Genomic DNA, 24704 nt, shown 5'->3' with positions numbered 1-24704 from the left:
ATTTTTCCATTCCTTTCTTGAACACAAAAGTAAACATAAATGAGAAATAGATCTTCAACATTATCTAAAACAGGCTGCCGGTACTCACAAGGAACCCTTTGAGTGGGAGGTTGCAAAAGGCCAATGATATTTACAGAATTCGACAGCCTCCATACTGTCTACCATGCAACCATAATATTGGCTGCTAATGGCAACAGAAGGCAGTGCTGGAGATATCCAATGGTTAGTGCAGCTTGAGGCTGAGCTGAATAGTCAACAAGTAACTTACAACAGTGCTACAGTGCTAGTGGCGCTGATACAAAGTAGAGCAATGGCAACAATAAAGAAAGCAAAAATTGCATTATATTTAAAACAACAGTTGCCGAAGTTGGCATTTCATCAGAAAGGAACCCACAGAATTTTGCAGACTGCGAAAGATGTGGCAGATGAAATGTTAGGGTTTCTGCAAGATGAGTCAGTGGAATGTGTGGTGTCATATATGCTTGACTGTGCAGTCAGTGTACATGAGAAGCAGAATGATGATGATATGTGCTTAACAAGTGAAAGACATACCAAAACAGGGTCAATCCATATAGTTCATCATCCCTGTCAGGCAGGAAACCGCAAATCCCCATCTCCAGAGGAACAGAGTAAAGAACAATTGTTGTCCATATAGCGGGTACTAAACATAATTACACATGTAGAAGATCATCCACAGCATAATAAAAAACAATTATGATCACATCATATGACCATGTATTGCATAAGAAAAGCTATGGATATTAAGGGAGGATAAGGCGCACTCGTTACAAGAATTGTTTTTTGCATGTCTGAAGGATCCTCAATACAATTTACAGGATGTGCGTGATAGTGACCTACTAAGTTATACACATCAAATTGTGAGTTGAAACAGACTACAGCGATCTCAGGGGAAGCAAAAGATAGGCGTATAACTTCAAACAGTACTATAGAATTGTGACTTGACTTACTTGACTTAATTCCTTTGGCCCCTATGGGGGCATAGGGCATCCAGGAGAACTCACCATCCGTCTCTGTCTTTGGCCATTTGCCTCAATTCTGCCCAGGTCTTGCTAACTCTTTTTGCTTCCCCTTCCACTGTCCTCTTCCATGTGCCCCTTGGTCTTCCTCTCTTCGTTGTTCCCTGGGGATTCCATTCCAATGCTTTTTTCTCGATGGCTCCATCTGGTTTTCTCAAGGTGTGCCCCAACCAGCCCCACTTTCTCTTTTGTATCTGGTCTTCTATAGGTATCTGGTTTGTTATTCACCAGAGCTCCTCATTACATATTTTTTCTGGCCACCAGATATTCATGATGCGTCAAAGACATCTATTTATGAAGCTTTGTAACTGGGTTGTTATCTTTTTATCCATTTTCCAGCTTTCACTGGTGTACAGAAGCACAGCCTTCACATTTGTATTAAAAATACGGATTTTTGTTTTGTACATGATATTTTTATTTTTCCATATTGGATACAATTGTATGAAGGCAGCATTTGCCTTTTTAATGTGGTTTTTCACGTCATCTCCAGCTCCACCATCTTCCGCCACTATCCTACTAGATACAGGAATGAGTTGACAGTCTCCACTCACTGCTCACCTATTAACATGGGCACCTCCATGTTCACTGAATTTACTCTCATTTCCTTTGTTTTGCCTGTATTTATCTTGAGGCCAGCAGTCTCTGCTCCTTCTTTCAGCAAGTTTAATTTAGCTTGCATATCAGTGAGCCTTGGAGCTAATAAAACTATGTCGCCTGCAAAATCCAAATCCTCCAGACGTTCGTGGATCCCCCACTGGATTCCTCGTCTCCTGCCTGCTGTGACTCTTCTCATAACAGAGTCTAGAATGAGTAGAAAAAGTGTTGGTGACAAAATGCAACCCTGCCGGACTCCAGTTGTTACTTTTATGGGCTCTGTCATATTTCCCTTGTGGAGTATGCAGCATTCGTAGCCATCATATAGATCTTTTATGAGTTTAAGATCTTCTGTGGTATGCCATACTTCCGCAACACCTGCCAGAGCACTTTATGTTTCACGGAATCGAAGGCCTTTTGAAAATCAGTGAATGCCAGGTACATGGTTGCTTGGAATTCTTTGCTTTGCTCTAAGATGATCCTAAGAGTGTTAATAAGATCAACACAGCTGCGTTGTGCCCTAAAACTGGCCTGTTCTTTACGCAGTCGCTTTTCAAGGGATTCTTTAATTCTGTTTAAAATAATTCTGGTGAGGACCTTACTGGGCACTGACAACAATGTAATACCACGCCAGTTGTTACAGTCTGACAAATTTCCCTTTTTTGGGAGCTTTACCACCAAGCCCTTTTTCCACTCCTTTGGAGATTTCTCTTCAAGCCACATATGCTTCAGCAAAGGATGGACCATTTTAACAGTAATTTCAATATCGGCTTTTAAGAGCTTCGGTGTTATGTTGTCTAGGCCTGGAGCCTTTGTATTTTTTAGTGTTTGCAAGGCAATCCTAATTTCGTCCATTGTGGGGCACTGCAAATTTATATCTTGATCTTCTTCGACTTCCTCTGGAACATCTCTTACCTGTTCCTCTTTGTTGTCTTCACAATTTAACAGTTCCCTGAAGTGATCCTCCCATCTCTGTAGCTGTGCCTGTTGAGTTGTAAGCATCACACCATTCTTGTTCTTAACTGGTCCTTCATGTCTGAAGTTCTTCATTGACAACCATTTGGTAATGTTGTAGAGCTCTTTCATATTTCCTTGTCTTGCTGCCTCTTCTGCTAATTTTGCTTGCTCATCTATCCATTTCCTTTTATCTCAACGTAGCAATGTTTTCACTTTTTTGTTCGCCTTCATGTATTCTTTATGCGCTTCGCTCTTCTGCGCTCTTGTCTTACAAAAATGTAACTTAAGTTTTAGTTCTTTCCTGTGGCTGATTTCATTCCATGTAGCATTGGAGATCCATTCCTTCTTTTGATGTACCTTAAATCCTAAGATTTTTTCTCCCACATCTAAATAACTGTTCTTGATTTTTTGCCTGCATGTTTCAATTCCCTCTTCCATAAAGATTTCTTCAGAGAGGACCTGGAATCTGTTTTGTAGTTCAAGGGCAAATGTTTCTTTGATCTGTTGGTCTTTTAATCTTGCCACCTCTATTTTCTTGCACCTATGATTGAGCTTGGTTCTATTTGCCACTATCTTCAGTCTGAATTCTGCCAAAACTAGGTGATGGTCACTTCCAACGTCTGCCCCTCTTCTATTTCTGACATCTAACAGAGTGTTTCGGAACTTGCGGCTTATGACTATGTGGTCTATTTGATTTTCGGTAACGTGGTCTGGGGAAACCCACGTTATCTTATGGCAGTTATGATGTGGAAACAATGTGCCTCCAGTGACTAGGTCATGTTCAGCGCATGTATCTATCAACAGTTCACCATTTACATTCCTGATCCACATGCCATGCATGCCCATGATATGTTCAAGCCCTTCATTTTCTGAACCAACTTTTGTGTTCAAGTCACCCATTAAAATTTTTATGTCCCTAGAATTTGTTCGTCTAAGGACTCCGTTAAGCTCTGTATAAAATGCATCTTTTAATTCTCCTTTAGCTATTTCAGTAGGTGCATAGCATTGAATTACAGTGACATATCGCACATTTGTTTTAAAGCGTGCGGTTATTATCCGTTCTGAGACTGGTTTCTACTCCGGTAAGCTCTTCTTGCTGTTTTTAGATAGTAAGATCCCTACACCATTCCTGTGCATCACGTCCTCACCTATCTGACCCGCATACAGCAACACTCCACCATTTTGTGTTTGGGATTCCCCAGATTCTGGCCACCCTACTTCACTTAGTCCCAATATATCTAGTTGATAGTTCTCCATCTCTTTTTCAACCTGTCTTAGCCTCCCTGCCTCTCTCAACGTCCTTACATTCCAAAATCCGATACGGGTTTTCCTTTTCAGGCCAAAGGTCATATCCTTAAGATCCATCCGACTGTTTCTCCTTTTAGTTTCTGTGATATGTGTTTTCCGTGGTGCGGGTTATCAGCCCACAGCCCCCGAGTGTCCTGGTGGGGCTGCCACCTCATGGCCTGGACACCTGCCAAGGTTTTAGTTCAGGGCCTTACCCCTTAGATAGCTTGTCTTCACCACGACTACAGAACGCTATCCATCCCTTCGCAGTAAGGCCTATGTGCATCAACGTTGTCCTGGTTTCCAAGGATCTTCTGCTGTCCACATTACAGGACTGTGTCTGCTGCCACACAATTACAGGGAGGAAAAGGAAAGGAAGGGAATGTATAGGATGGGACAGAACAGAATAGGATAGGACAGGACACTAGACGGGACATTGTGAGACACACTTTGTCTGGATCCTCTATGGAGACCTGTCCGGCTTGGGAGGTCTTGCCGGTAGTTACACCACCGCTGACATAGCCCTCCACTTCATTGGATCACACAAACCCCCTCGCCCACACGGACAGTGTTTCGTTAAGGCGGTGTCTCCTGAGGGGGATAGAATTGTGAGACATAAGATAATCAAATTTCAAACAGAGCATCAACTTGAGGATGCAAACTGCAGAATTGGCCAAAAAATTTATAGATGAGATAAACAAATTTGTCCCATCATTCAGTAAGTAGATTATTATTGACTCTGATGTGTGATCTTGCAAGGGCAGTAGGAGTATTTACATTACAGTATGCAAGAATGGGTAAATGGACATAAGATAACTACAATTACGGTATGAGCACTGCTTCTAGCCAATAGCTCAGCCAAATAACTTATTTTTGCTTGATTCCTGGTCTGCATATAAAAATCACACTCCTTTAGAGTAAACTATCCCTCCTGAAAAGCGTGTGACATTGCAGTTCATACCACCTGGAACCACTGGATAAATTCAGCCTCAGGATACCTGTTTTTTCTGTGCCTATAAGACATATTACTGCACTATCTGCAGCTACGACATAAAGGATAGCCAGTTTCACAATAAGCTCCATAACAGACTCTTTCGCATTCTGTTGTACACCATCATATTCCATCAGTTCTCATCACCCTATTACACTGATATGATTCTATGTGCATTATTTAAGAGTGGATACCTAGCTGAGCGTCCTGCACAGTTTGTAACTCGCAAGGAGTTTGCCTTTGATCCTGATAGTGTGAACCTTTGTGATCACTGCAACATGCCATTTTTCATTTGTTGTTCATGGTACAAGTTAATTGTTTGTTTTGAACATTTCTTGAATGGCGACAATCTCGATTTTGTGAAATGTTTTACATACATCCAATAGATCGTTGATCTCTGCACGTCCTGGACACTCATTTTCTGTCACCCTCTTGATGCACAAGGTGAGTCATTACCAGCTAATATTTCCCTGTCATAATTGTTAACATGGCACTTTCAAATGAGCCCTACTAAAGACTGAACTTGTGACTTCACACTCAAAGGCTTCCTTGTCAGATAGTGTACCAATTCCACATCTAGAGAAACCTACTCATTCAGAATTAGAGATGTCATCAAGCCAGGTTTGAAGTGCATTTCATCCATAAAGGAATTTGCTTGGAGAGTGCGTGTCCAGATGAATAAGTGTGTGAGGGATAACTTCCAAACCACTCTTGAATAGTTTTATTTGTGAAATCAGCAGAGTGCATTATCGTTCAGTTTCGTTGGTGTGTGTGTTTTCTTTTTTTTTTCTTTTTTTTTTTCTTTTTTCTTTTTTCTTTTTTTTTTTTTCCCACCTTGTACTGCCATTGAAGGTGTCTCAGTTGATGGCAAAAATGGCAGCTAAATCTACATCTACATCCATACTCCACAAGCCACCTGATGGTGTGTGGTGGAGCGTACCTCTATCGGTTCTCCCTTCTATTCCAGTCTCGTATTATTCATGGAAAGAAAGATTATCAGTATGCCTCTGTGTGGGCTCTAATCTCTCTGATTTTATCCTCATGATCTCTTCGCGAGATATACGCAGGAGGGAGCAATATACTGCTTGACTCCTCGGTGAAGGTATGTTCTCAAAACTTCAACAAAAGCCCATACCAAGCTACTGAGCGTCTCTGTAGCAGAGTCTTCCACTGGAGTTTATCTATCATCTCCGTAATGCTTTCGCGACTACTAAATGATCCTATAACGAAGCGCACTGCTCTTCATTGGATCTTCTCTCTCTCTTCTATCAACCCTATCTGGTATGGATCCCACACCGGTGAGCAGTATTCGAGCAGTAGGCGAACAAGTGTACTGTAACCCACTTCCTTTGTTTTCGGACTGCATTTCCTTAGGATTCTTCCAATTAACCTCAGTCTGGCATCTGCTTTACTGACAATTAATGTTATATGGTCATTCCATTTTAAATCACTCCTAATGCCTACTCCCAGATAATTTATGGAATTAACTGCTTCCAGTTGCTGACCTGCTATATTGTAGATAAATGATAAAGGATCTTTCTTTCTATGTACTCGCAGCATGACACTTGTCTACATTGAGATTCAATTGCCATTCCCTGCACCATGCGTCAATTTGTTGCAGATCCTCGTGCATTTCAGTACAATTTTCCATTGTTACAACCTCTCGATATACTACAGCATCATCCACAAAAAGCCTCAGTGAACTTCCAATGTTATCCATAAGGTCATTTATATATATTGTGAATAGCAACGGTCCTACGACACTCCCCTGCGGCACACCTGAAATCACTCTTACTTCGGAAGACTTCTCTCCATTGAGAATGACACGCTGCATTCTGTTATCTAGGAACTCTTCAACCCAATTACACAATTGGTCTGATAGTCCATATGCTCGTACTTTGTTCATTAAACAACTGTGGTGAACTGTATCAAACGCCTTGCGGAAGTCACGAAACATGGCATCTACCTGGGAACCTGTGTCTGTGGCCCTCTGAGTCTCATGGACGAATAGCGCGAGCTGGGTTTCACACGATCGTGTTTTTCGAAATCCATGCTGATTCCTACAGAGTGGATTCCTAGTCTCCATAAAAGTCATTATATTCGAACATGATCAGTGTTCCAATATTCAACAACTGATCGACGTTGGATATATAGGTCTATAGTTCTGCACATCTTTTCGACGTCCCTTCTTGAAAATGGGGATGACCTGTGCCCTTTTCCAATCTTTTGGAACGCTACACTCTTCTAGAGGCCTACGGTACACCGCTGCAACAAAGGGGCAAGTTCCTTTGCGTACTCTGTGTAAAATCGAACTGGTATCCCATCAGGTCCAGCGGCCTTTCCTGTTTTGAGCGATTTTAATTGTTTTTCTATCCCTCTGTCATCTATTTCTATATCTACCATTTTGTCATCTGTGCGTCAATCTAGAGAAGGAACTACAGTGCAGTCTTCCTCTGTGAAACAGCTTTGGAAAAAGACTTTTAGTATTTCGGCCTTTCGTCTGTCATCCTCTGTTTCAGTACCATTTTGGTCAGAGAGTGCCTGGACATTCTGTTTTGATCCACCTACCACTTTGATATAAGACCAAATTTTCTTATGATTTTCTGCCAAGTCAGTGCATAGAACTTGACTTTCGAATTCATTGAACACTTCTTGCATAGCCCTCATCACACTACATTTCACTTCGTGTAATTTTTGTTTGTCTGCAAGGCTTTGGCTTTGGGTATGGCTATGTTTATGTTTGCTGTGAAGTTCCCTTTGCTTCCGTAGCAGTTTTCTAACTCGGTTGTTGTATCATGGTGGCTCTTTTCCATCTCTTATGATCTTGCTTGGCACGTACTCATCTAATGCATATTGTACGATGATTTTGAACTTTGTCCTCTGATCCTCAACATTATCTGTACTTGAGATAAAACTTTTGTGTTGAGCTGTCAAGTACTCTGAAATCTGATTTTTGTCACTTTTGCTAAACAGAAAAATCTTCCTACCTTTTTTAATATTTCTATTTACGGCTGAAATCATCAATGCATTAACTGCTTTATGATCGCTGATTCCCTGTTCTGCATTAACTGTTTCAAATAGTTCGGGTCTGCTTGTCACCAGAAGGTCTAATATGTTATCGCTATGAGTCGGTTCTCTGTTTAACTGCTCAAGGTAGTTTTCAGATAATGCACTTAAAAAAATGTCACTTGATTCTTTGTCCCTGCCACCCATTATAAACATTTGAGTCTCCCAGTCTATGTCTGGTAAATTAAAATCTCCACCCAGAACTATAACATGGTCGGGAAATCAACTCGAAATATTTTCCAAATTTTCCTTCAGGTGCTCTGTCACAACAGCTGCTGAGCCAGGGGGCCTGTAGAGACATCCAATTACCATGTCTGAGCGTGCTTTAACCCTGACCTTCACCCAAATTATTTCACATTTCTGATCTCCATCGAATTCCTTTGATACCATTACACTTTTTATCGCTATAAACACACCTCCCCCTTCACTGTCCAGCCTGTCTCTGCAGTATACATTCCAATCTGAGTTTAGAATTTCAATACTGTTTACATCTGGTTTCAGCCAACTTTCCGTCCCTAGTACTATGTGGGCATTGTGACCGTTTATTAATGAGAGCAGTTCTGGGACCTTTCTATAGACGCACCTGCAGTTTACTATTACCACATTAATATTGTCATTCTCTGTTGCGTTTTGCCTACTGCTACCTTGTCGCGTCTCAGGAGGCGTCTTGTCAGGCCTAGGGAGGGAATTCTCTAACCTAAAAACCCTACATATGCACTCTGCATGTACTCTGCTACCCATGTAGCTCATGCCTGACCTATTCAGGGCGACCCTACTTTTCTCCACCTGATATCGGAGGTTGAGAAATTTGCATCCCAGATCTCTGCAGAATCGTCTTGATTCTCTGGTTTAAGCCTTCCACTCGGCTCCAAAGCAGAGGACCGTGATCGGTTCTGGGAATGATACTACAAATAGTTAGCTCAGATTCCACCATGCGACTGAGGCTTTTCGCCTTTACCAACTCCGCCAACCGCCTGTATGAACTGAGGATGACCTCTGAACCCAGACGGCAGGAGTCATTGGTGCGTACATGAGCAACAATTCGCAGTCGGTTGCATCCAGTGCTCTCTATCGCCGCAGGCAGGGCCTCCTTCACATCTCAGATGAGACCCCCGGCAAGCAGACAGAGTGAACACTGGCCTTCTTCCCTGATATTTCTGCTATTTCTCTAAGGGGCTCTATCACCTGCCTAACATTGGAGCTCCCAACCACTAATAAACCCCTCCCCCCCGTGTGCCTGCTTGGACCTTGCTGAAGGAGAGCCCACATGTCCACTCACAGGCAGAGCGGGCGATGCCACACGGCCAGGCTCCACATTGACCCCCGCCTCGTGCGACGCGAACGCCGCTGAACCCGCCACTCCCCTTGGGGAGATGGTGGCCTAACTGCGCCTGGTACCCGCGAAGGTGTCTTGGCAGCAGGGACCGTGGGTGAAGCATGTAACACCTGGGGTGTACCATGCGATGCACCAGACTCCCCACTGCCACTACACTTCGAGGCAGCAGCCTGAAGACCGCTGACCGTGGCCATAAGCACGTTGTGCTGTTAGCGAACAGTGGCCAGCTCCTCCTGCACCTGTACACAGCAGTCACACATCCTATCCGTCCTAAGTAATCAACAATTTACTGTAGAGAGTTAAGTAATAAACTTTTAACTATACTGCTAATTCACTAAAGGCAGCTGATAGCTGACTAAACTGTGGTTATTACACACTTCTTGTTGGAAGCAATGAAAATAAGCACCAACTGTCTCTGGACTGTATACAAAACAAACACAAAATCTATGGAACACTATTACTAGTACTCGAAAATTAAAGCTTCCTAAAAGCAAGAACACATGGAAAAAGAAGTAAGAAAAACACAGTTAATACTTAAATTTACATAGCTTGCTGCACAGCAGATGTGAAGCAGATGGCAGTTACGACAACACTAGCACTACTGCTGTGATGGAAACACACCTGGGGAGGAGTTTAGAGTGGACAACATTCTTTTTGTGCCACTGGATGCACAGTGTTATCTGTTTACACTGTCCTTTGCTCAAGGAGATGTTGTGTTTTGGGTTTCAGCCATATATTTATTCTTAAGATGTTAACACGAAGTTACAATAGCTTGTAACCAGTAACAATATTGCTTAGAAATTCTTTAACCCTTTGATTTTTGTTACTTTGAATTGCAGCACACTGTACTTTTATTCCCTAACTCTGAACCTAACCTGTTGAATGCAACATCACAGGTCGTCACATATTTAAATTATTGGGACTTCCTGAATGTGGAAAATTGTTCTTGCCAGTACAATCTTTCTTGAAAGAAGAACATCCTTTCATGATTTGATGTATCTAATAGCACTCACCACAAACACAGTACAAGTGTTTCGAGCTGCTTCCACATATCCTCTAAACCCAAAGCACACAGTGCTGCAAATGTTAGACATTTTTTCACTTGCAATTCTAGTTTACAATGCTTAATCAAGTTCCATAAGATTGGAGTATGCAAATCCAATGTGTAACTGTATGACAAATTCTAGAACTTCAAATAAGAAAATGACACTCGATAAAAACACTCACAGCAACCTATGTACCTTGTGTAACTGCATGGTATTCAGCTGGTTTATTGGAGTTATTTCTCACAGAAAATAAAACACAATCAGAAACATTTATATACTAACAAAGTGAAAATAGAAATGTATGCAGGTGAGGCAAGACCATTGGATTGGACAGCATCAATGCGAATAGCTGGTGGCTGCTTTAGGGTGATGAAACTCTCAACTATAGACTGTTATGATCATGATGAAGCCAGGAGGGCTGTCTCTGGATAGAGGAGGTGTGGGTGAGGGGGGGGAGGGGGTGGCAAACCCTGCTACTGCACACGGTGGCAGGCTTTTTGGGGAGCAAAACCAAAAATCGTAATATGTTTCCAAAAGACTGACTTGAATGAGACCATGAAAGTTTTGCATAAATGAAGAAGTTGAAAACACAAATAATTTGTGAAATCTAGTATCTTACTGGAAATTATCTATTGGTACTGTGAAACAGACAGCAAATGAAGTGCTGGAGATGATCGCTTTGGGTGCTTCTTTCAAAATACCAAAACTTGCTAGTGGCAGTGTTGCCAACTCAGTTTCAAATACAGCCCTACTGAACACTTGAAAGGTACGCATATCAGCTTTGAACGGCCATACAGAACAGATGAATATTGTAATAAGAAAGTAAAGATAAAGGTCAGCATGTGGCAGTTCAACAGTCCCTATACAGCAGCCTTAGACACCTACAGCAATATTGCTAAAAAAAAAACAATTTCTAATAAATAAATAAATAAAGAATAAGTAAAATATGGCCTGCAAAATTTCACTTCTTTTTTCTGACTGACAGGTGCCCCGTATGTGGCTCAGGTGTTCAAGATGTATTCATCTCAAAACGACTTGTTAGTAAGTGTGTTTTGTGAAAATAAGACATCATGTATTAATGACATTATGAGAAATGTTGACTGTATCTAGTGTGAGGGGTGGCCAATTTTATTGGTGCTTTAAGTGGATGACTCAGACTTAGTCTCTGCACTGGCCAGCCGGTGGCCAGGTTTTATTGGTATGGCCAAGAATGTACCTCTCACCTCTCTTGCACTGGCCAGCCAGTGGCCAGGTTTTACTGATATGGCTAAGAATGTACCTCACCTCTCTTACACAGAATATTTTCAAAACAGAATTTTTAGGCAGAATTGTGTCTAATTTTGTTTCTGTTTCTGAATACTGTGTTGCTTATAACAATTTGTTGATATTGGAACTTCAAATAGATAACTTACTGAGTGAAACAAAGTATTAGGTATGAGAATGAAATGAAGTGTTCTTGGCCATCCACAAAGATGTCATTGATATGAACAATCTCTTTTATTGTTTCATTTATACCAGTATGTGTTGCAGAGCATTTTAAGTCTAGTATCCATTTTATCAATGTGGTTAGTTTAATTTATATGATTATTTAAAGTAATTGTGTTTTTCATTCAATTAGATAAAGTGGTGTACTGTGCCACTATAAATTGTAAGTTTTGATAATTTATCTTTTTGTGGAAATCAACTAAAACTGATGAAGGTTTATAAGGAATTGGTTCCTTCATTTTTGGCAATTAAGAAATGAGAGAGTGAATTCAAACTTTGCAGTATTCATTTTGATGTTGATTTTAACGAAGGCTGTCCCACAATTACTGTTCCACAATCACAACAGATGGAAACATCAGGCTGGTGCACAGTGTGATATTGGTCAATTGAAGATTAAAAGTGTACAATGTGTCTGACATCACAGACATAACAGAAGAAACAGGATACTGCATTTTACATAAAGAATTACTTAAAAGGAAGTTTTGAGTAATGTGATTGCCTTACTTTTTGAATGTTGACCAGAAGCAAATGTTAAAATGAATTTCGCAGAAGTTTTTGGTCTCTTTTAAAAAAGAATTTTTCATGCCAATTTATATCTTTGTGAGAAGTGGAGCAACTGCTTGACCCCCCTCCCCACCCCTACCCCCTGCACCCCGCACACACACACACACACACACACACACACACACACACACACACACACACACGCACGCAGATTTAATTTGCCAACAAAAATTGAGACTAACATTTTCTGTGAAGCAAAAGGGATTGTTCTTATTTGATTATATTTCAAAGTATAAAACAATGACTGGTGAATATTATGCACATCTTCTAGGCCAATCTGTATGTAAGGAGGGGATTGAATTTCTTGAATAGATTGGGGGGACGGGACAATTCACCAGGTCTGACATCAAAGGTGAGAAAGACTGACAGATTTCAGTTGTGAATTGCTGTGGAACGTCTGTCCTATTCACCCAGTTTCACAGATGCTGACTTCTGGCTATCTGAACAGCCAAAGTAGTTTGTGCCTGGGAAACATTTAGGGCCCAGTGGAAAGATTATGGGAGCTATAAATAGGTATTTTGTAGACCCCCCCAGAAATGTAAATTCAGGATTTCCTGTAGTTACGGGAAAACTTTGAAAAAATACTTAAAATGGAACTACATTGAGAAACGAAAGGTTTTGTTAGACTTCATAGTGATAGCAGCTTATGATAGAGACCCCCATCAATATGTTAGGGCCAAAATAGAAGAGTCATCAAAATAGCTATTGTTTCATCAGTTAAATGACAAGTGGTTTCCTGTTAAAGCATTTATTTGTTGTCAAGTTTCTTGAAGAAGACTTTATTTACAAAATAGGTTATGAAAATTAATATCTCGTGATTCAACTAGATACTGTATTATATTATAGCTTTATGTTAGTTGATAGGTGGTTTTCTTTCATTACAGATACAGTGGGAGAACACAGAAGCAAATTGTCGAATTTGTTCGTGAAAACTATGTAAAGAGGCAGACATTCCAGAGGTAAGCACATATTTATAATACCATTGAATGAGGCGTCATTAAAAGTTTGTGTTGAATTTGTGCTGGTAAGAAAACCAAAAATCAGTACAGAAAGCTGAAAATAAATACTGGCAATGATATAGGCTATGTAACTGGAAACTGATTTATCATTTTAAAATACCCAGAAAATAGATGTAGTAGCTGTAGAAGTAGAATTTCATTTAAAGTTTTCCAAGAGAAGTAGTCTGTTGGGCACAGTGAAAAACAGATGAAAAGGAGAGATTGGTAAAGTAAACTGTGTGAGGAAGAGGAAGGAATTTCACTAACTAAAAGTCCTGAAAACTGTTATATTATGTACATTGCATATATAAAAGAAAGGATAAAATGTTCTTGGTTAGTTTGTCATATCAAATTTAGATGAAATCTCAAGCTTTTGAGAACAGACTATGATTTTAAAAAAATGTGATAGTGATTTTTGTAACATTAATTGATGTTCCAATGAGTCTAGTGGTACAGGACAGGAGCTAGACAATCCTATTTCTTCCTTGAGTGAGAAATGCTCACTGTGTTGCCTGTTTCACAACTACAAGTCAAACCTTGTCAAGTTTGGCTGGCTACTGGCTGCACCCTGGCTACACTGCCTCCATTCTCCCTCCCCTCCCTTGCAAGCCACTGTAATCTGTTAATTACAAAATTCTTTTATTTGAGCTGTAGCCTCTTATAGTAAGAGGCTACATCTGACTAAGCAACAGATTAACCGAGAACTTTTTATGCAAGGACTCCATCATGAAAGACTTCTTTGCCCAAAAAAAATTAGGTTTACATAATCTAGTTGTGCTAAGCCATAGCTTGAATGTGTTTATTGGCAGATGCTGGGCAAACACTATTCAAAGCAGTAACTAGCATTAGTATCACGTTAATAACCAAAGAACCACGGAAAACTAAGCTCTTTTCAGGCTCATTAAACACATATGAAAGCAGAATCAATATCAGAAAGGTAATAATCAGGTGCACCAGTGAACTCCATTCCTCTTGAAATCTGAATAAACTGAGCATGACTACCTTTTAAAATTTCTTTCTGAGTTGATACAGTTATTTGGAGTTATGTGTGCTCTGAAGTATGCTGGCCTTTGTTTGGTGGTCATAGTCAACGTGTTGCAGCAAACACAATCACTAATGGCATGAGAAGTAAACATCAAAGGGCTAGTCACTTGATCATGTGTAAGCAATGCCATACATAAGCTTTGAATGGACACAAATGCAGGGAAGGTCAAAAATTCTGCACACTTGCAGAGCTACTGCACATATGCAGCTTCCTGGTCACACTGAGCACACTTACCAAAATGGAACCACCACTGCTCATTTAGTGTATGTCTCTAAGCACAGATGTTGCTGCTTCACTTCACCCACTAGCTGGGATACATTGTACTGGGCATTCTGCTCGTTTCACTGTGTGGAATGCAATCGTGGGAAGGTATTGTGTTATTTCATCGCCCTATCAGCAAACATCACAGTTTTAAAACAACAGAAAAAAACAAATGATGCATAAGTTTGCCAGATTGGTTTTACACCCACATTAGGTATCTAAATATCCTTCATGGCAAGGGTACTAAACATCTCTCTCAATAATTAAAGGATAATTTTTAAGCATGTAAGTATATCTTGAACACCCAGTTTAATACAATATTTTTCTGGTAAAAGTGTTCGCCTATGTAATATGAAGCAGGTTGAGGCACAGTTAGTAAATATCAATTTTAAATTGGAAAAAGAGAGAAATCAGAAATATGTTTATCATTGGTGATGAGAAATGACAAAATTAATGTTGGGCACAAAAGCACGGCACATTGATAAATGCAAGCAGTTATGAAGATTCTCGTAACTAATATTAGACTGAAACCTTGATTTGTTCATTTTCATTACAGAAACAAATCATTAACACACAAAAGTAGAGGAGAACATGGACATAACTTTCACAGCTTTGTCATGCAGGCACGGAAATTTTTGCTGTGGAAAGTTTTTGTAGAATTATTTTGTACTTCGTACTGCAAAGAACTTGTCCTTCAGCTGTTTATTGCACTGCAGATCAATCAGTTCCATTGTAGATGATTTGGAGCATCTTCATCTGATGCTGAAAAAGGCCGTGCAACAGTGACTGATAGGAGACGCAGTCCTAACATCTACAAATCATGCTCAAAATTACTCCTAAATTTTTACAATTATTGACATGTATTCTTGAAATCTAGCACTTTTGTGGACAAAACAAAGGGTGTGCAGTGTTTTCAGACAATAGTTGGCTGTGAAGCAAAGTTCGTTTCAAAAGCATCTACTTTTTTTGACAAGCCAGAAATTAAATTATTTTCACTTTGCAAACTGACTTTCAGGCTTTTTGTGTGAGACGTAATGTCCATGAGAAATGCAAAGTCTGATCCAGCAAGGGTCTTCTAATTTTGGTGCACTATTTCCCTTCTCAGGTAAGAAATGTACTATGGCTAAACTTGAATCAAAAAGTCTTTTTAACGTGTTGCTTTGACATAGCCAGCATACTTTGGTAGAGTAAGGTATGACGCCTTACTTTTCTGCTAATTCGTCCGAGAACTGCCTAAATTGCTGATGATGCCTAAGCCCGTGAGTTTTCAGATAGTTTACACTATGCACAACAATTTGGATGGTGTTTTCTAATGTTACTGACTTTGCACAAGGCACCTCTCGATGTAAAATATATTGAATTTTAAACAATGTCTCTTCTGTGCATCGTAGCTTTTTGTGCAACAGTGCTGTGAGTCCTCTTGGGTGGCCTCACACTGCCAGTGCTCCATCCATGGTTACTGAGATTAACTGTTTTCCAACTGAAACCGACACCATCAGTTGATTGCTCGACAGCTTGGAGTAAATCTACACCTGTTGTAGCCCCTTTCAAAGGCACTGAGTGCAAAATGTCCTCTGTTACACACAGAGCATTATTGATGCATTGTGTGTATATAACCACGTGAGCTGTATCTTAAGATCTGTTGCTTCATCCAGTGCAACAGAGAAAGCAACAAAATCCTTAGCATTATTTATAAACTGCCTGCACACATCAACGTCCATAACACTTATATGTGATGTCACTGTTGCTTGGAAAGGCCGATTTCTTGAAACCTGCTAACATTTATGGGACACAGAAGTTCTGCAGCGTAAGTGAAACTTTCTTCTATAAGTTCCCTTTCCTGCATTTCTCTATTGGCTGGTCCTGCACAAATGTATCCTTGGCAAGCAAATGGAATTTCAGATGTTCATATCCAAATGTGGCAGTTAACATGATCCAATTGATTCAGTAGAAAGCATAGTAATTTATTGGTAATTGTTATCATTGATTATTGACTGGAGAAAATAGAATAATAACTTGCAACACAAACATTTTGAAAGTTTCCAACAATTTACATCTTATGAGCTTATATGTAAAGGGTGTTTCAGATAAAGTGTATGACTCTGTAACTTACAAAATACTAGGTGACATGAATGTTTCTTGAGGTAAGTTCACATAAGAAACGTTACATTTTCTGCGGGGTTATGAACATAGTTTAGTGAGTTATTTTCACTGAGATACAATTTTTTAAACAGAACATTAGTTTTTTTCTATCATGTAGCTGAGGTATTTAAACCATCCATATAAAAATCTATTTACACCATATTTATATCACATTTAGTTCAAGAGCAAGAAATCTTCAAAGTTTCTGGGTTGGATGTGACATGCTGTACATAATACTTGGCTGTGTGCAAATGGATGTTCTGGTGGCACAATGTTGATGTAAGTGAGGTGTTCAAATGCATGCCCACGTTCCTGAATGCACACTGCAGTGCACCTTCTAAATGACCTGCAAACGAAATATAAAGTCACCGGTGTCGTGGAGTGAAAGTTTCTTCAGTGTGCTGTTTGAAGTCATCTGGGGTTTTGAGTTCTGTGAGATTAACACAATGCATTCAGTATCTGCACTAAAAGAAATCTCCTGGTGTTAAATTGGGCGACCATGTGGGCCATTCCAGAGGACCATGACACCCCAACCATCTTCCAGGGAATCTGTTGTTCAATCCTTGCACATCATCACATGCAGAATGGGCTGGTTGACCATCTTGCTGCAGCCACATACAGCCTCCCATGTCTAGACAGGCATTTTCAAAGAGAGCACCTGGATTGTCAACGGTAAAAGCTCCCTACATCTCACCTGTCAGTGTACCTGTAAAGCAGTTTGTACTGATGATTTCATCTCCAGGCATTACACACCACACATTAGTGGACCGTCTCTGTTGATGATTGACCAGATGTACCCACCTAGGATTTTCTGTGGCCTAGTAATGCGTATTATGCACCATTATCTGTGAATGTGGGTTTGTCAGAGAACACTTTGTAAGGGATCCAGAATCAAATTATGCATGGCCCATTTGCAGAAAATACCTCTCCAATTGAAACCGTTCCATGCAGCTCCTGTATCAGTGAAAGACGGTATGGGTGAAACCGTGGCTTTGTTGTATATGCCACACAGAAATAAGGCTGACATGAAGATCATTGTGTATTGCAAGTAAAACAAACACCGACACCACCTTACTTGTTGCTGGTCTTCTTCTGTTACTGATATTTCCTCTCAAACTACTCGTTTCCCAAACTAGTGGTTCAGCATGTAACACTGTAATGGCTGCCAGATCTCTTCGGCCGAGATATCTAATGGCATACTCTGTGACTGCTTCATTGGCAGCATGTTCGCCTTCACTAAGCATCAGCAACATTTCAGTGCACTCATTGGATGTATAAGCTATGTTTATTGAATGTTAGTATCTGTGGCACACTGAATCACATTTGTTTGTGTAGTCCAACCTGCCACATGTTAGGTGGAGGAAGGCAACAGTTGGGAGGCTAACTGAACTTGACATTTGACAGTGCATGGAGGAAGCTTGTCACTCCTTGACACTGGCGACGTTACACCCAGTCCGCAGGTCTTTTAGAAGATGCAGTGCATTGTGCATTCAGGAACAAGGACTCACATTTGAACACCTCACTTACATCAACATTTCACCACCATAACATCCATCTGCACACAGCCTAGTGTTATGTGAGGCATGTTGCATCCACCCTAAACACTTTGAAGGTTTCTTGCTTTTGAACTAAACATGATAGTAATGTGATTTAAACATATTTTTACACAGATATGGTTTAAATACCTCAGCTACATGATAGAAAAACCTAATGTTCTGTTTAAAAAATTATATCTCATTGTTGTAACTCTCTGGAAAATAACTCAAAAAACTATGTTCATAACCCCATAGAGTGTGTAACATTTCTTATGTAGACCTATCACGTATTATTTTGCAAGTTACAAAAAAAATTCAAATGGCTCTGAGCACTATGGGACTTAACTTCGGAGGTCATCAGTCCCCTAGAACTTAGAACTACTTAAACCTAACTAACCTAAGGACATCACACACATCCGTGCCCGAGGCAGGATTCGAACCTGAAACTGTAGCGGTCACGCGGTTCCAGACTGTAGAGCCTAGAACTGCTCAGCCACTCTGGCCGGCGCAAGTTACAGAGGCATACACTTTCCCCTCATATAAGATTTAGTAATGAACAAAAAAATAGGAACGCAGGTAAGCTACTATGAACAGCATAGTGAACTCATTACTGTTGCCAAGATTGACACGAAACACACGCCTGCCACTGTAGTACAAGTTTACCGTATTTACTTGAATCTAAGCCGCACTTTTTTTCCGGTTTTTGTAATAAAAAAAACCGCCTGCAGCTTAGAATCGAGTGCGAAGTAAACGGAAGTTCTAAAAAATGTTCGTAGGTGCCGCCACAACTAACTTCTGCAGTCAAATGTATGTAGCGCTACACAGGCATGCTTTGCAGGCCAAAGATAAATACTAGCGCCAAAACCTCTGCGTCAGTAAATAAATTAAAAAAAAGGGGGAAGACGAGCTTTTTTTTCTCCGCCCCGAGTTTCGAACACTGCATTTTCATACATTATCCAACGAAGTAAATACAAATTCTGTATTGTTCATCTTCGAATGTAGCAGCATTTCAATGTAGTACGAAAATCCGACTGGCAAGACTGTTTGTGATGTTTGTCAATATGGCCAACTCTACATTCTGAATTTTTTCCTACCTGTGAGAAGAGATGGTTGCTAATAGGAACTTTTATGAATTGTGAATCACATGCAGTATTCTCTTCACCATAAGAATAATATGAATATAAACATTTTGCCACGTATTCTTTCATGTTTGCTGCTGTCTCATTTAAATCCTGTCTGCCCAATAAACTACGAAACTAGAGTGAGATAACAGCAAACACAGAAGAATACACATACCATGTCATGTTTATATTCGTGTTATTCTTATGCCTAATAGTGATACAGTCAGAAATGAAGCACGGCAACTGACTAGATTTTTAAATCTAAGATGACTCTAATTTCTGTGCAGAATGTAATGTACTAAAGAGTCGCCTGCAAAGATTTTCAAACGGAGAAAACTTTTCGCTAAACTCTCGTTCAGAACATCTTCTATCATACGCAGCCTATTATTTGGTTCTTGTTGGTCATTGTCAAAGAAAGCAGCAGTGTAAGTAACGACAAACAGCAGTCTCTTGCCATTGTTTCGCTAATGAGATGATTCCTCTCTCTCTCTCTCTCTCTCTCTCTCTCTCTCTCTCTTTTTTTGCGGCGGTAGCGTGCACAAAAGCAAACCATGCCGCCAGCGGCGGCAGGTCGTAGAACAATCATCAGAATGCGACAAACAATGCAGGACATAGTACAGTAATGCATTTTCAGCTTAGAGTGATGTAAACACCTATAACAAAGAGGACGGCACTTATCAGATCAAAGAAAAATAAGCAGTCAATTCAAATCAGACGATGCACGTGAAAAAGGAAGGGTACCCGTATAAATACGGATGGAGCACTGCTAAGCTTACGACTCGAACCAAACTACTGTAGCTGTATCGTCATTCATTCGACCTAAATTGTGTTTCGTATTACAATGGACCAGCTTTGTTTCGATTTGGAGGTGCGGCCTAAAACTTTTCTCTCCCTTTGAACTTTGAGTCTCAAATTTCAGGTGCGTCTTAGATTCGTGAAATTTTTTTTTCCTTGATTTTGAGTCTCAGTTTTCAGGTGCGACTTAGATTCGAGTGTGGCTTAGATTCGAGTAAATACAGTATTTGCCAACTAGCTGCACAGACAACAAAGGGATTGAATAAATGTATGATGAGATAAAAGGGAGACGAAAATTTTAGTAGTCATGGGGGCTGGAATTTGATAGTAGGAAAAGGAAGAGAAGGAAAAGTAGTAGGTGAATATGGAATGGGGGTAAGGAATGAAAGAGGAACCTGCCTGGTAGAATTTTGCACAGAGCATAACTTAATCATAGCTAACACTTGGTTTAAAAATCATGAAAAAAGGTTGTATACGTGGAAGAGGCCTGGAGACTCTGGAGGGTTTCAGATAGATTATATAATGGTAAGACAGAGATTTAGGAACCAGGTTTTAACTTGTAAGACACTTCCAGGGGCAGATGTCAACTCTGACCGTAATGTATTGGTTGTGAACTGTAGGTTAAAACTGAAGAAACTGCGGAAAGGTGGGAATTTAAGGAGATGGGATTTGGATAAACTGAAAGAACCAGAGATTGTAGAAAGTTTCAGGGAGAGCATTAGGGAAAAATTGACAAGAACAGGTGAAAGAAATGCAGTAGAAGAAGAACGGGTAGCTTTGAGAGATGAAATAGTAAAGGTGGCAGAGGATCAAGAAGGTAAAAATATGAGGGCTAATAGAAATCTTTGGGTAACAGAAGAGATATTGAACTTAATTGATGAAAGGAGAAAATATAAAATTGCAGTTAATGAAGTAGGCAAGAAGGAATATAAAAGTCTCAAAAACGAGATTGATAGGAAGTGCAAAATGGCTAAGCAGAGATGGCTGGAGGAAAAATGTAAGGATGTAGAGGCAAATCTCATTAGGGGTAAGATAGATACTGCCTACAGGAAAAGTAAAGAGACCTTTGGAGAAAAGAGAACCACTTGCATGAATATCAAGAGCTCAGATGGAAACCCAGTTCTAAGCAAAGAAGGGAAAGCAGAAAGGTGGAAGGAGTATATAGAGGGTCTATACAAGGGCGATGTTCCTGAGTACAATATTATGGAAATGGAAGAGGATGTCGATGAAGATAAAATGGGAGGTACGATATCACGGGAAGAGTTTGACAGAGCACTGAAAGACCTAAGTCGAAACAAGGCCCCGGGAGTAGACAACATTCCATTAGAACTACTGACAGCCTTGGGAGAGCCAGTCCTGACAAAACTCTACCATCTGGTGAGCAAGATGTATGACTCTGGCAAAGTGCCCTCAGACTTCAAGAAGAAAATAATAATTCCAATCCCAAAGAAAGCAGGTGTTGACAGATGTGAAAATTACTGAACTATCAGTTTAATAAGTCACAGATGCAAAATACTAACACGAATTCTTTACAGACAACTGGAAAAACTGATAGAAGCTGACCTCGGGGAGGATCAATTTGGATTCCTAGAAATTTTGGAACACATGAGGCAATACTGACCCTACGACTTACCTTATAAGATAGATTAAGGAAAGGCAAACCTACATTTCTAGCATTTTTAGACTTAGAGAAGGCTTTTGACAATGTTGACTTGAATACTGTCTTTCAAATTCTGAAGGTGGCAGGGATAAAATACGGGGAGCAAAAGGCTATTTACAATTTGTGCATAAACCAGGTGGCATTTATAAAAGTCGAGGGGCATGAAAGGGAAGCATTGGTTGGGAAGGGAGTATGACAGGGTTGTAGCCTATCTCCAGTGTTATTCAAACTGTATATTGAGCAAGCAGTAAAGAAAACAAAAGAGTAATTTGGAGTAGGAATTAAAATCCAGGAGAAGAAATAAAAACTTTTAGGTTTGCTGATGACATTGTAATTCTGTTAGAGACAGCAAAGGACCTGGAAGAGCACTTGAACAGAATGGACCGTGTCTTGAAAGGAAGATATAAGATGAACATCAACAAAAGCAAAACGAGGTTAATGAAATATAGTCAGATTAAATCAGGTAGTGCTGAGGGAATTAGATTAGGAAATGGGACACTTAAAGTAGTAGATGAGTTTTGCTATTTGGGGAGCAAAATGACTGATGATGGTTGAAGTAGAGAGGATATAAAATGTAGACTAGCAATAGCAAGGAAAGCATTTCTGAAGAAGAGAAATTTGTTAACATTGAGTATAGATTTAAGTATGCTGAAAGTATTTGTATGGAATGTAGCCATGCATGGAAGTGAAACATGGATGATAACTAGTTTAGACAGGAAGAGAATAGAAGCTTTTTAAATGTAGTGAACAGAAGAATCCTGAAGGTTAGATGGGTAGATCAAATAACTAATGACGAGGTACTGAATAGGATTGAGGAGAAGAGGAATTTGTGGCACAACTTGACTAGAAGAATGGGTCAGTTGGTAGGACATTCTGAGGCATCATGGGATTGCCAATTTAGTATTGGAGGGCAGCATGGAGAGTAAAATTCATAGAGGGAGACCAAGGGATGAATGCACTAAGCAGATTTAGAAGGATGTAGGCTATAGTAATTACTTGGAGATGAAGAAGTTGCACAGTGTAGAGTAGCAGTATAGAGTATAGAGTAGCCAGTCTCTGGACTGAAGACCACAACAACAACAACAACAACAACAACAACAACACTTCACCTGAAACATCCAGTGTGTAGACAACTTTGTATAAAGGGCAGTCAGATGAAAATGAAACAGAAGGGCAAAAAGTAAGTAAACTGTCTATTATTTCAGAAATAATTGCCATAACTGTAATACATTTTCTCCACTGTGAGAAAAGACGATTAGTGCCTTCATGGAAGAATATCTGCTGTTGCCAATGGAACAATGATTGTACCCGGGCATGCAAACCTTTGTCCGAAGCAAATCTGTGGCCATTAGTGTCTTTCTTCAGGGCTCCAAAAATTTGGAAATCATGTGAGGGGCAATCGGGACTGTATGGAGAATGTGCGAGGACCTCCAAGTGAAACTTCTACAGTGTAGTTGAAACAACCTCAGAAACATGTGGGTCCATCCACAAGTTGCCAAGGTTGTTTTGAGTACACTGAAGATGTTTCACTGGGAAGCCCTTACACATCCTGCATACAGTCCTGATCTCTGCCCATGCGGTTTCCATGTTCTTGGAGCCCTGAAGAAAGACATTCATGGCCATTGGTTTGCTTCAGCCAAATAGTTGCATGTCTGGGTAAAAGCATGGTTTCATAGGCAGCCGCAAACATTTTTCCATGAAGGCAGTGACCACCGTACCTCGCAGTGGATATATAAAGTAACTAGATAGATTAAAGACCTACTCACCAAATGTTTTAGGTGTGCAAGCTTTGGAGCCAGTGGCTCCTTCTTCCAGCAGAAGGGTTGAAGGGTAAGGAAGACGGTGAAGGAAAAGAACTTGAGGGGCTTAGGAAAGCTTTCCTTTTCATTCTGTCTGGTAAGTCTCCCATGACCCAGGGTCCTGGGTGACTTTCCTGAACTCTACTCCTTTTCCTAAACTTCTTCAATCATTATCCTTCACCCCTCTTCCTTACCCTTCAACTCTTCTGCCAGAAGAAAAAGCCACTGGTTCCAAAAACTGTCATACCTAAAACCTTTTTTTATATGTGTATTATCCTGCTGCTGCTGCTTGGTGAGTACATTTTTTATCCATCTAATTACTTTTACGGTCAAAAATTGATTATTTTCATTGTTATCCCACAGTGGGATAAATGTATTGAAAGTTATGGTAATTACTTTTTAAGTAATAAACAGTTTACGTACGTTTTTCCATCTGTCTCATTTTCATTTGACTGCCCCTTATGCATGATTGATTTTAACACAACTTTAATGGGGTTCCATTGAAATGCAGCTTGGGTATCATTAATAGTTTCATGAGAAACCATTTAAGTCAGTTAATTTTTTAGTTTGCTTTTCAGTGCATTATTTTCAGTTGTTGCAAAGGACCTCCTCATACTGACGACAAAATTCTTAGTCAGTTGTAGTTAATCTCATGCACTCTGCATGTCACATTACACATGTAGTGTCTCTTTAAACTGTCATCTATCTTTGCCATTCAAAATATAAAGTACACTGTCAACTTAACTTTAATAAAACGGGAGTAACATTACTAAGGAAACTTCTCTGCTTTTGTTGATGTAATTTCAGAACTGCAAGGTGCATCAGAAAATTTTAGTGAATGGTCTCAGAAAATAAAGGTAACAAGAGTTACAAGCAAAATACCTGTACCGGCATTCAAAGTAACTGCCATTAGCTACAGCTCTCATATTAACATTTGTTGTAGAGCTGTTGTAAAATGTCAATAAACACTTCTTGGTCACACGTT

The 24704-nt window shown here is 40.0% G+C and overlaps 1 protein-coding gene across 1 annotated transcript in view; it reads left to right on the top strand.

The window, feature by feature from the left end:
* Positions 1 to 24704, top strand: part of LOC126458053 (FERM, ARHGEF and pleckstrin domain-containing protein 1) — a 761742-nt gene that overhangs the window by 532458 nt on the left and 204580 nt on the right. Inside the window, exon 9 of the mRNA XM_050094851.1 lies at positions 13248 to 13322. Coding sequence (XP_049950808.1) covers positions 13248 to 13322 — 75 coding nt within the window. The remainder of the gene's footprint in view (positions 1 to 13247; positions 13323 to 24704) is intronic.

This window comes from Schistocerca serialis, chromosome 2, assembly GCF_023864345.2.
Source record: "Schistocerca serialis cubense isolate TAMUIC-IGC-003099 chromosome 2, iqSchSeri2.2, whole genome shotgun sequence".
NCBI classification, from domain to species: Eukaryota; Metazoa; Arthropoda; class Insecta; order Orthoptera; family Acrididae; genus Schistocerca; species Schistocerca serialis.
Note: the sequence above shows the minus strand (reverse complement) of the source record. Positions and strands in the feature narration are given on the sequence as shown.